At 43.3% G+C, this 13,609-nt stretch overlaps 3 protein-coding genes across 3 annotated transcripts in view; 1 reads left to right on the top strand and 2 right to left on the bottom strand.

Moving 5' to 3' along the window:
- LOC134804902 (small ribosomal subunit protein uS14m) overlaps positions 1-13,609 on the bottom strand; it is a 201,748-nt gene that overhangs the window by 121,695 nt on the left and 66,444 nt on the right. The gene's annotated exons all lie outside the window — the stretch shown is intronic.
- On the bottom strand, positions 723-3,752 carry LOC134805271 (uncharacterized). Its single transcript, XM_063778587.1, has one exon. It carries the CDS (start codon positions 3,750-3,752, stop codon positions 723-725), a length of 3,030 nt encoding a protein of 1,009 aa, XP_063634657.1.
- On the top strand, positions 3,829-13,453 carry LOC134805268 (uncharacterized). Its single transcript, XM_063778583.1, has 4 exons — positions 3,829-3,849; positions 5,484-5,639; positions 12,232-12,667; positions 13,425-13,453. The coding sequence occupies exons 1-4, from the start codon at positions 3,829-3,831 to the stop codon at positions 13,451-13,453; spliced, it is 642 nt and encodes a 213-aa protein (XP_063634653.1).

Below are 13,609 nucleotides of genomic sequence, written 5' to 3'. Positions count from 1 at the left end.
TAATGCCGACCTGTTATATTATATGTAAGTACCTGTTCGATAGCGAAGGTGGACTGTATATAACGAAAAAAGGGGCGAAAGTAAGGTGAAATTTAGGGCCGATGGAGCAAGAAAGTTGGGATAAGTCGAGATAAATAGTATGAAAGTTAAAACTAAAGTGTGTATATGTGTAGACGAAGTTACCTTTGATCCGGAGACTGTGGGAGCCAAATCGTTGGTCACCGTTGAAGACCGCTGGTGGTGATTCTGGCTTTCTGTCGCAAGCTAGAGGAAGCGTAAAATCGTTACCTGCAGTCGCCCAACTTAGACCTCTGATTTTCCCTTCCACGGATGAGTTCGGCTTCCTCCGGTACACAACACTGATACTAATGAATTAATGTCCTAAATGGTAGTAGTGCTTTGAATAAAGTGCGAAAATAAACGAGAGCAACGAGAGTAGATGTGAACTGGTGGTAGGTTTTTGACACACTGGCTCTGTCAACTGTATGACAGAGCAACAGTTTATTTTTTTTAAATGTTTGAATTTTAACTGTGACAAAGTGTTGCCACAGTGAACGCAACAACTATTCTAAAGGTACGAATGGCATAATTGAACATTCCGCCCACCAAAATACACTAGTATTTTGACTAGACGAAAACAAAGACGATAGAAGTAAACTTAGAAAAAATAATACTAAGACTATACAGAAATAGACGACACAATGGTAGCGCTCGAAGAGCGATTAAACGGGTAAGGGGCACAGCTTGACCACGGGTCGTTTGTACAGTCCGGTAGCTGTGCGCACCGTCACCACACGACAAATCCCGTCGGACCCGGGATGAGTGTCGACAATGCGACCCAGAGGCCACTTCATGGGCCCTGTCTGCTCGTTGACTACGAGCACGAGAGTACCGATTTGGACGTCGGTTTGTTTGTCGTGCCACTTCATTCGCTGCTGCAGAGTATGCATGTATTCTTTTGACCACTTGGTCCAAAAGTCTTGGTGCATTTTCTGCAGCAACTTCCACCGTTGAAGTGGGCCCAGCCGAACATCCGAGAGATCTTCCTCGGGTACGACAGATAAGGGCTCCGTCGTGAGAAAATGGCCCGGAGTGAGGGCCGATAAGTCATTAGGATCGGTACTAAGAGGAGTCAGGGGTCTTGAATTAAGAAGAGCCTCAACCTGAGTCAAGATTGTTAGGAACTCCTCGTACGTCAACCTCTGGCTACCGATGACTCGAGCTAAATGTGTTTTGACAGCCTTGATACCGGCCTCAGCGAGACCTGAGAAGTGAGGGCTGCCTGGCGGATTAAACTCGAATTTAATCTCGCTATGCGTAGCAGCATCTCCTACGAGACGTTGCAGAATATTGCTCGCACCGACAAAATTCTTCCCCTGGTCGGACACCAACCGATTACACCGACCACGACGCGCGACGAAGCGGCGAAGCGCGGCGAGAAACGCGTCTGAGGACAGCTCAGTGACGAGCTCCGTGTGTACAGCCTTCGTCGAGGTGCACACGAAAACGCAAATGTAACCCTTGTAGGTCTTATTGCCTCGCCCGCGACCCAGAGCTATGTCAAAAGGTCCACCGAAGTCGACAGCAGCACTCAAGAACGCTTTGAGCTGGGCTACCCGATAAGACGGCAAGTCGCCCATGAACGGCGCAGGAGCACCGAGTGGTCGAACACGGAAGCATTTCATGCATTTTGACGTGACTGCGTGGATAGCTCGCTTTGGGGACAGTATCCAGAAATGCTGCGCCAGCAAATTATGAAGCGTTTGGACGCCTGGGTGCATGAAACGCTTATGGTACTCGTCGATCAAGAGGGAGGTAAGACGATCGTCGCGAGGTAGCAACAGGGGATGTTTAACATCGAATTCGAGAGAAGCTCGCGACAGGCGTCCGCCCACCCTCAAGAGACCCGCGTCATCGAGGAATGGAGACAATTTCTTAAATGCCTTCGGGAGAGAGTTCAAAAGATTGTTTTTCACTTTCTCGATCTCCGAAGCAAAGTGGTGTTGTTGAACAGAACGCACGAGGAACATGAGCGCCTGTTTAATCTCCAGGGGTGTTAAAGGGCCGTCCAACAAGTTGTTGGGCGTCTTTCGATTTCTCACGTTGTGCACGAAACGAAAACAATAGGCAAGGACACGTTGGAGTGTCGTCAGTGCCGAGAACTTAGTCATAAGGTTGTCTGTCCACGTCTCCTGCACTGAGACAGTGAGGACTGTCACCTTACGCTCTTCATGTAGAACATCCACGTCGACTAACAACGTTGACTTAGGCCAGTCAGGCTTGTCCAGCACGAGCCAAGATGGACCCTTCCACCAGTTACTATGGTGGACCAGGTCGTCCGGCAAGAGCCCCCGCGACCCACAGTCGGCTGGGTTGTCGCCAGTCCTCACGTGTCGCCAACAATCGGGAGGAATAATTTCCTGAATGTGGCTCACGCGGTTAGCCACGAAAGTTTTCCACTTTGAAGGGCAAGACTTTATCCAAGTCAACGCAACGCTAGAGTCAGACCACGCCTGTACCTTATCGATTTTGTGGAGAGGCTCCAGAGCTGTTGCGACCGACTCCACCAGGTCTGCAAGCAGTACCGCGGCCAGCAACTCCAGACGCGGTATCGACAACTTACGCAGGGGTGCCACTCTCGATTTACCACAGACCAACTGGACGTACTGCGTTCCGTCCTCGCCTGTCGTTCGGACGTAAACCACCGCGCAAAACCCTCGCTCTGAGGCATCGCAGAACCCGTGAACTTCGAGCGAAACGAAGTCCTTGACCATACGACGCGGGACCGACACAGACTTCAGAGAGGGCAGCTGCGCTTTGTACTCTCGCCATTCGGATGCAAGGTTCTCTGGCGCGTCGTCGTCCCATGAGACACCTGAGACCCACAGCAGCTGCATGAGGTACTTCGCGAAGAATGTCACAGGTGAGAGCAGGCCCAGAGGGTCAAAGATCCGAGCAATCTCTGAGAGGATGGTACGTTTAGTGCACCGACGATCTTCGACAGCGACTTGAAAGGTGAAGTCGTCCGCCTGAGGTAACCACGAGAGGCCAAGAATTTTTAGAGAGATGTCCCCAATGGAGTTGAACTCCCGAAAGTCCTCAGAATACAAGTCTGAGGAGGGGACACCGTCGAAGAACTCCTGGTGGTTCGACGTCCACTTCCGCAAATGGAAACCGCCAGAAGCTAATATCGTCGACAACTCCGAACGAAGCTTCCGTGCTTGTTCGACAGAATGCGCTCCAGATACCACGTCGTCGACATAGATGTCGCGGTCTAAAACTGCTGAACCAGAAGGATATTCTTCCCTTGATTCCCTCGCCAACTGGGCAATGGTGCGGAGAGCTTGGTAAGGAGCGGACGAAACGCCGTAAGTAACGGTCAGCAGCCGATAGTCCCGGACAGGCTCATTGACAGACGGACGCCACAGGATACGCTGATATTCAGCATCTTCCGGGGACACTAAAATTTGTCTATACATTTGCTTGACGTCGGCCGTGAATACAACATTATGCCACCGAAAACGAAGGAGCAAGTGGAAAATGTTGTTTTGCAGCTTCTGGCCTGGCAGTAGCGCATCATTTAGCGAGATGCCTCGGCTGTCCTTGGCACTGGCGTCAAAAACGACCCGGAGAGGAGTACTGGTTGACGAGGGCCTCAATACTCCATGGTGGGGAATGTAGAAGAACTTCCCCACATCCACCCCCGGAGGGTCACACTCCTCAAGGTGGCGACAGCTTTCGTAGTCCTTCATAAAGGCTACATAGTTTCTATAGAAGTCGGAGTTACTCAGTAACTTCCGCTCCAGCGACGAAAATCTCTTGAGAGCGATGGCTCGAGAGCCCGAAAAGGTGGGTTTATTGGAATGGTCAGCGAAAGGTAGAGGAACGACAAATCTACCTTCTTCTGTGCGACGAAAGTTAGCGAGAAAATATTCTTCGCTGGATAAATTTCGCTTAGCTGATCCTCCTTCGACAAAATGACGGTGTTCGGAGAGCTGACATCTTCCAACTCCCAAAACCTCTTAATAGAGTCGTCAATCGATAACCTGCCCACGACCAGTTGACAATTGTTACCACGGAACCGAGGACGACAAATGTCCGTAGCACAGTCGCCTGCGTCACCCATCAAAATCCACCCGAAAATGGTGTTGAGGGCAGTCGCCTGGCCAGGGGCCCCATGGGTTAACCCAGGGCGCAACGAAGAAGCGAGAATGTTAACGTTCAGGAGCAAGTCAACAGGTCCTGGAATGTGCCAATGAGGGTCAGCCAACTCTAAGCCCCTGATATGGCGCCATGATGAGACATCAACATGATCCGTTGGCATTTCCGGACAAATTTTTGGCAACAAATAAGCCTCTACTAAAATAGCGTTATCAGAATTTCCAAGCCTGGATGAGACGGTACATGACAATGTGCCACCGGGCCTAGACACCACTTCACCAATACCAGTCACGGCATGCTTTCCATATTCTGCCCGGAGACCAAGCTTCTTTGCACATGCCTCGCTTACAAAATTGCAAGCACTAGCACAGTCGAGCAAAGCCCTTACCTCTACCAAGCCGCCATGGGCATTCTTCACCAAAACCTTGGCAGTTGCAAACAAAGAAGAGGCCGCAACATTACTTGCCACCATTACCAGCGGATTAGATGTGTCAGACGGATGCTTCGAGCTATTTACATCCACAGCCGGGGAGGCAGGCACATTTGCATTATTGAAATGTAACAGCGTATGGTGGGAGAAACGACACTGCTCACACCGCTGCTTTGACTTGCAGGACTTGACAGAATGAGACCCCGACAAACATAGAATACACAACTTATTTTCTTTTACACATTTAAACCGATCAGCGGGGTCATATTTTAGAAAAGTTGGACAAGATACAAGGCTATGAGCCTGCTTACAGACTACACACGTTGGAGCAGTGACCACCAAGGCCATCTTTGGCTTACTAGAAGACTTACTACTACTAGGCTGAGGAGTACTAGCAACAAAGCCTGTTGACCCTGCAGCATCTAGCGCCCGGTATCTTTTTTCAACAAAATCCTGCAATTTACTGAACTCCGGGATATCATCTGAGTTATGCTCTAATTCAAACTGCTCCTTCGTGCCCCTATCCAGCTTTGACCACAGTAATTGAATGAGTAAGAAATTCTTATCCGGCAAGTCGAAACCTTTCAAAATGGACAGATTTTCAGTGAAAACCCGATGAACCCGCTGTAAGTCACTAGCCCGGGATGCCTTCACAGGTTCACACTGAACAAGCTTGTCATAATAAGTTGTAGCAATTAATCTAATTTTATTATATTGCTTGTACAGCGCCTCATATGCTACCTTATAATTGTCATCGGTGACAGGATAATTTTTTATAAGGTCATATGCCTCATTCTGCACACTCGACAGTAAATAGTGTAATTTTTCAACAGGGGCAATGTCTGTTCGCTTATCTACTAAAGAATTGAACAACTGTATGAACGTTACCCAGTTTTCAATTTTCCCATCGAAAGCTTTAATTTGTAACTTCGGCAACTTCGGCAAGACCGGCTGCGGCGTCCCCGACACCCCGGAAGCCGCAGCAAAAGCCTGCTTCCTATTCTGCAAACGCGATCTCACTGCCCTAACCTTCGAGTCGAACATCGCGGTATGGGAACAAATCTCGCGGTGCTCGCTTCGCGGAGCAGTACTTAAAAGCTTTATTTGAGCTTCATGAAAGTTTTTCGCAATTGTACACAATTCACTCTCGTCACACAAAGCTAATTCAGCATCCGACAACATTTGCAAATACTCTATTCTCATTACCTGATAATCACGAGCAATCATCACCGTGTCTACACCAGCATCATCTTTCTCGCCAGACTTATCACCACCTCCCATATTAATAAACACAAAACTACACAAAAATTGCAGTAATTACACAAAAAATGTTCAAAACAAACTGCAATTCACTTTCCACAACTTCAATGAGTTCAATGACAGACAGCTGACAGTTGACACTTGACAATTATGAAAAATGTTGCCAGCGCAATTAAATAAATGACCGAATGATTTTATTAAAGCACCACTACACGACCAACTTTCTTGCTTACCCTCGAACTTTTTATTAAGTCTACCCTAAATTTTGAATGTAAAAGATGACAACACAATTTCGACTAAGCAACTATGAGTACCAAAACGAGAAACGACAAACCATAGGTACTTTATCAAAATATGCGGATCGAAGGCCAAAATGTTCGATAGCGAAGGTGGACTGTATATAACGAAAAAAGGGGCGAAAGTAAGGTGAAATTTAGGGCCGATGGAGCAAGAAAGTTGGGATAAGTCGAGATAAATAGTATGAAAGTTAAAACTAAAGTGTGTATATGTGTAGACGAAGTTACCTTTGATCCGGAGACTGTGGGAGCCAAATCGTTGGTCACCGTTGAAGACCGCTGGTGGTGATTCTGGCTTTCTGTCGCAAGCTAGAGGAAGCGTAAAATCGTTACCTGCAGTCGCCCAACTTAGACCTCTGATTTTCCCTTCCACGGATGAGTTCGGCTTCCTCCGGTACACAACACTGATACTAATGAATTAATGTCCTAAATGGTAGTAGTGCTTTGAATAAAGTGCGAAAATAAACGAGAGCAACGAGAGTAGATGTGAACTGGTGGTAGGTTTTTGACACACTGGCTCTGTCAACTGTATGACAGAGCAACAGTTTATTTTTTTTAAATGTTTGAATTTTAACTGTGACAAAGTGTTGCCACAGTGAACGCAACAACTATTCTAAAGGTACGAATGGCATAATTGAACAGTACCAAACCAAAAAAATAACCGGAGGAGTTATAATATAAAGAAGATAGCAATCAGAATGACTAAGAAAAGGCAAAATCTGTGTAATCAGATTTAGGATTCGTGACGTCATTCTCTTACTGGTCCTTTGACTATAGTTCTGGACACAATACCGAAACAAAGTTTTGAAAATATATGTATTAATCAAAATAATACTATAGTTTATTAAATATTATTATATTTAGGGATAAAATCACCGACCACAACGCAGCTGTAGTCACCATCCGAGTGTCACCTTTGCTATTGCAGCTTTACATTGAGTTGCTACCTTTGCTGAATTGCTGTCTCGATTAGAAGGTTCAATCTGTCACTTATTTATTCAAGGAGATTGACAGTCACATCGCTTGCGAGCGCTGAAGCAGTCGCAGCCGTTTAATGCAGTCGCCATCCGAATGTAACCAAGTTTAAATTTTTTCTCGAGAGATTATACTTATAAGGTTATAAGTATATACTTATAGCGAGGGATTACAAAATATAAATACATTACAAATGTATTCAAGTGTATCACAACAGTTACTAAACATACAGCCATTATATAATGAAGTCCCGAGATGATCAACCGCTATTTTCAAGCACGTGAGATTGACAGTCGCCATTGACAATTAAAAGCGAGTGCGAGAAGCGATTGACGCCACTCTGATTTATTGTTTCGCTGTGCGATTGAGAACCGGTTATTACTGTATCGTTTTTGTCTTCTCTCGATTTGGAACTCAACCCAAAACATTGACTCATTTATTGAAATTGCTTCAAGCAGGTTTGACTGCGATTAACCGTCTTGGGGACGTACAGGTAAATACGCACGAACGGGGAACATGTAGGCTTAGTGATAGGGTCCGATGGCGAATTTGGAATGAAACCTTAAGAAGAAAGTAAGTAAAATGGTATAAAATTTATTCTCCGATTGATTTTGACATTGGAAATGTCTTTTCGTTCGCTCCAGTATAGGGTCCGATTTCACGAAAAAGTGCGATCCCCTTATATCTCGGATAGTTGTGAAGATATGATATAAAAAAAGGCTCAAAAGACGCATAATCAAGGCCTATTGACTTCCTTGGAATGACGTGACCCTTCATAATTGTACATGTGTGCTCCGTTCCTAGAGCAAGATTGCCAGTAATTACCATAAAAATATTTTACTACAGCAACATTGCTAGAACTGGCTTTTTCTATACGATTTCTAGGAACAAATCCAATAAATTTTATCAAATATATTGTGATTCGTAATTCAAAGTCATATGTAAAGTATTATTTATTTTAAATATTATCTATTTCAGTTTGTCTTTGTCTATGTTCATAAAATCTATGAAGGGTAGACGTGCCTCTACCCTCCTTGATAAAATTTAAAAAAAATCTTTGACAATAGGCCTCTTTGATAGGCCTTGATTTGGGTCTGGCCGGTAAGAACATAGAGAAGACAAAAGTCTGTACTGTCAATGATGTCACTAAAGTCATTTAACGCAAAAATATCAGTTTTCATATAAAACGATTTATTCACTTGAAATCATCTTGAAATATATTTATTTACCTATTAATTTTAAAAATAAAAACTATTCATATGTACGAGCAACATATCTAAATGCGTCTTCGCACAGACGTAGTTAAATTCAAACCGTTGTAGTAAACCAGAAACAGCGATAATTTCAAGGTAAGAAATATATTAATCTTTAAATAAAAATGAGCGTACTAATTGCCAAATTCAAATGTAATAATTTAATCTTACTATCCCCGTAAGTCCCACGGACGCTATATCGCGTCCGAAATTATAATCAAAATTCATCATAGATGTAAAACCTCACATTGTTTAAGCTGGTAAATTTAGACCCGTAGCAATTAGCGACGTTAGTATAAATTAGGAAATAGGAAGTTAGATTATATTGTTTAATTTGTGACTGTTTTGTTTTAGAGAGCAAATCAGCAGATGGCTTGAGCGTGAGATAATAATATAATCCTGGGCCGTCATATGATTTCTTGGATAAAGCTCAAAGGGCACGTATCTGCCGCATATCCAGACTAGTTTCCCGGTGACCAAGAACGCTGCGCGGAGCTGTGAAGCAGAAAATGTCCGATAACCGGATAGATGTAATAACAACTTGTAACCATTTGCCATATCAATGTATGTATTCATATGTATTGCTCCTAACATATATACAGTAATCCTAATAGGAATGAAAATATTTATATCTTAATAATACGTAACTTTTTTGTTACCTTTTAAATTTGACGAATTTCTAAATATAGTACCTAATTATCTTTTAACGTATTCTTTTATTTATTTGTGTTATGCCAATTTAAGAGCCCATCAACGTACACACTAGCGCCACTGCTAAATAATCGTGATTATTTAAATTTAATGACAGGTATTTAAAAAAGGCGGTCGCTACGGACTGTATTGTGTATTAAAGTACCTTTTGAATACATCAAACTAGTTTTTATGTTACTGGATTCGTCAATCTACGCGTCCAAAGTTAAAACGGCCGTTTTTGTTTTGAGCTCATAGATCGACGAATCCAGCAACATAAAAACTAGTTTGATGTATTCAAAAGGTACTTAAATACACAATACAGTCCGTAGCAGCCCCCTATTTTAAATACCCGTCGTTAAATTTAAATAATCACGATTATTTAGCAGTGGCGTTAGTGTGCTCGTTGATGGGCTCTTAAAAACCTGACCCCAACAAAAAAGAAAAAAATACAAAAAGAAATTCCCTCTCCGGGATTCGAACCCAGGACCAGTAGCTTCCTGAACTGGATTACTGCCAATACCTGCTAGGCTAAACGGGTTGTCAATTCTAATTACAATGGTATCCTACCAGAGCGCTAGTAGTATAAACGAACTTTTGAAAGGGACATTATTTTGTATGGAGTTATCGTTCTTCTCCTAGTGAGTATTATATTCTTTGCGCATAATCATGAGAGCTGTAAGGTGCAAAAATAATTATTCGAGAAAGTCAAAAACGAAAAAAGTTATGGTCGAAATAGTGAAAATAAAATTCAATTTATTCCGAATTTTTGATTTTGGTGCTCGATAATTTGGAAACGAAGAATGATATCAAAAATTTGAGAAAAACGGCTCTGGACAATTTAGTTAGCTACAATTTGAGCCTAAAACAAAGACGATCGGGTTAAGGGTTTGCCCTGTAGCCTAACCTTAAAATAGTCAAAAAGTCGGAACGACATTTTTCACATGACATTTATGACTTCATGTTTCGCAGAGTTCGTTATCGGTGTTTGTTGTGAATTATCGGGATTATGACGGCAGAATAACACTTGCACTGCGTGGGCTATCAAAATCGCTGCAGATTTTTCTTGGTCTATCTCTATCTATCCTGTTTGAGACGGGCGTAGATAACGTGTTCACTATTCGACAATCTATGCATTCTTGTGGTGGTGGAAATAGAAATAGAGGTAGAGGTAGAGGTAGAGGTAGAGGTAGAGGTAGAGGTAGAGGTAGAGGTAGAGGTAGAGGTAGAGGTAGAGGTAGAGGTAGAGGTAGAGGTAGAGGTAGAGGTAGAGGTAGAGGTAGAGGTAGAGGTAGAGGTAGAGGTAGAGGTAGAGGTAGAGGTAGAGGTAGAGGTAGAGGTAGAGGTAGAGGTAGAGGTAGAGGTAGAGGTAGAAATAAAAATAGAAATAATTTTATTCGTGAGCACAAACACAAAATAAAAACTTATACAGAGAAACATAAAAAAGAGAAAGTGCCACGAAATGGTCTCACCTCAGCATGTTGCTGGCGGCTGCTAGCAGATAGCTGATGCTGAACCCTGGCAGTTTTGACTGTTTTGGTCATCGGACTCGTCTCGATGAGCACTTAGGAGAGTAGTACCCAAGATAGAGCTGATGCTGAACCCTGGCTGTACCTAAAGGAACTCAGGTTTGTCGCAACATAGGCACACGCTGTTTTGGTCATCCGACTCGTCTTGATGAGCACTTAGGAGAGTAGTACCCAAGATAGAGCTGATGCTGAACCCTGGTTGTACCTAGCGGAACTCAGGTTTGGTGCAACATAGGCACGCGCTGTTTTGGACATCCGATTCGTCATGATGATCACATGGTAGAGCATTACCCAAGATAGCTGATGCTGAACCCTGGTAGTACCTATTGGAACTCAGGTTTGGTGCAACATAGACAAACGCTGTTATGGTCATCTCTCGTCGCGTCAAACTGCTGTCAAGAAAATTCCATATCTTGCAGCAAATGGGCCGCTGCCGATCAGGACTCGAGTGACGATAACGGCGATGTGGCTACCACTTCTCGAGTTGACTACGGATTTGCCGTGTAATAATTTTCTTGTATGTACTTTGAACATTAATATATCCTGCTTAATAATGGAAAAATGAAATATGTACCTATACTTATGCGCCACGGCGACAATTATTCAAACTTCGATACGCGTGTGGAAATTTTGAAATTTGTTTGTTCACATGCGTTATGTCCAGGATACTTGTGTTAAGCTAAGAATAAAATAATTATCATTCAACCTTGTAGTTTTATTTTGTAACTTTTTCCTTATCCAGACTTTCTCGTCGCTCAGCGACAATATTTTTTCGAATTCCGTAGATTCATTTCCAATGTGCTCGATAGTCGTGTGAGGCACGAAATCTGTGAATTTTTTTATCAAAATTAAACCTAATGTAAATACACTCATGGCTATTGTTTTCACTGCATCCAAACCAGCCAGACACTGCAACCAAATGATTAATCTTTCATATCTCGACCAAGGCAATGATGGTTATTCTGTTAGTTTGCTTTGTTTCATCAGCTAAGTTAAACTATTTAAGCTCTCTTGGTTAATACCATATAGGTGCTAAAAATTACACATAATACTGTACCTACGGCGAGTTAATAGTTAATAAGTAGGTCCAGGCTTTAATTGCTTATAAAAATAAGCTCATTACATTTGTACTCGTACCTACATTTCAAAGCAAACGCTATTAAAATTAGAATAAGTACCTATAATTATTGGGAAGTTTAGAGTTTGCATGATTTGTGGTGTCCTTTTGATACTTAAGCGGTATATTCCCATCTGTCCCCGCCTCGATCACATGGAGCGGAGACAAATGGGAATGACTTCTCCCCATCTGGGCCCGCCAAGGACAGATGGTAATATTTTCCTTTCCTTCTGTATTGCTTGGGAACGTAACTATTCTCATACCCGCGAGAACAATGTGACGGTCGGCTAACGTCAGAACCCTCTACCAGTGGAGAGACACTTCTCCTTTTGGGCAAACTCAGCTCCGTTCGGCTCAGCATTGCTCCGAGCAATTATTAGGGTTGGCACCACTTGACGTCCTTTTGCGTGCACGACCGCAGAGATAATCACATGCATTTTGACAACCCTAAATAGCCGAATTGTATACTGACAACAGAAGCTACATTAGAATTGGATCAGAATGTTCCAAAATGTTCCAGACCAAAAAAGGAGTCCGACAGGGATGCATACTATCACCAATGTTGTTTAACATTTATGGCGAGTATATTGTCCGTAAATCTCTTGAAGGATGGCACAAAGGGTTTGCTGTTGGTGGGAAGAGAATTAATAACCTGAGATATGCTGATGACACTGTACTTTTGGCATCTTCAATATCTGACATGCAAGAACTTGTCAACAGACTGGAGGTCGAGAGCGGGAAGTTAGGTCTTGCAATCAACCGAAGCAAAACCAAGCTGATGATTGTGGATCGCGCCGGCCGCCTGTCTGCAGCTCCTACAATCCAGGGTATAGACACTGTTGATGAGTTCGTATATCTGGGGTCAAAGATATGTAATGATGGCAGCTGTGTTCCGGAGATCAAAAGGCGCATAGGAATGGCTAAAGATGCCATGACGCGGCTTCAGAAAATATGGCGTAATCGGGGAATATCCAGAAACACTAAAATGAGACTTGTACGAGCCCTTGTATTTCCAATATTTATGTATGGAGCCGAAACGTGGACAATCAAAAGCAGAGAGAAACAACGGATCGATGCCTTTGAGATGTGGTGTTGGAGGCGTATGCTGAGAATACCATGGACAGCTAAGCGCACGAATCACTCCATACTGTTGGAACTCGACGTGAAAGTGCGATTGTCCACAATCTGTGAACAACGCTTCCTAAGTTACTTTGGCCATATAATGAGAAGGGGAGACGAAAGTTTGGAAAGGTTAATCGTTGTTGGTAATACTGATGGCAAAAGGTCACGGGGCCGTTCACCAGCACGATGGACTGACCAACTCAAAGGCGAGGAACCATCTCAGAAATTCTATGACGTGGTGAGGAAAGCGATGGACCGGAATCGATGGCGAGAGTGTGTTCGTGCCCGAACAAAACCCACCAACCACGATCATCAGTCATGATGGATGCGATCAAGAAGAAATAGCCGAAAGGGATAGTGCCATACAATAGAAATGGATAGCATGATTCGTCCCTGAATCGCAGTCAAACTTCGGTTTTGTAGGAAGTGTTCTTTCTGTACGGTAGTAGTACCTAGTACTATTATTTATTCTGCAACCCTACACTGAGCATATGGCTTGACATGTTCATGGCCGGTTTTTACACCTTCATTTGAACGTGGCCTTCCGATATTGATAAAATTACCTACTCATGTTTTCCTTCTGTTTAACAGGATCGAAGAACAATATGTACGGCACGTAGGCTTGGCCAAGAGCAGACGATGCTTGTAATAACCTCGTAAGTCCTCGCGTATTTACTTGTACAGGTAACTACAAATTAAATTCGAAATTCGAGTTAAATATGAACTCTTATAGTAATAATAGAAAGTTCCAAATTTAAAAACGCAATAATTGGCTT

This window comes from Cydia splendana, chromosome Z (genome assembly GCF_910591565.1).
Source record: "Cydia splendana chromosome Z, ilCydSple1.2, whole genome shotgun sequence".
Taxonomy (NCBI): domain Eukaryota; kingdom Metazoa; phylum Arthropoda; class Insecta; order Lepidoptera; family Tortricidae; genus Cydia; species Cydia splendana.
This window is presented reverse-complemented; position numbering and strand designations above follow the sequence as displayed.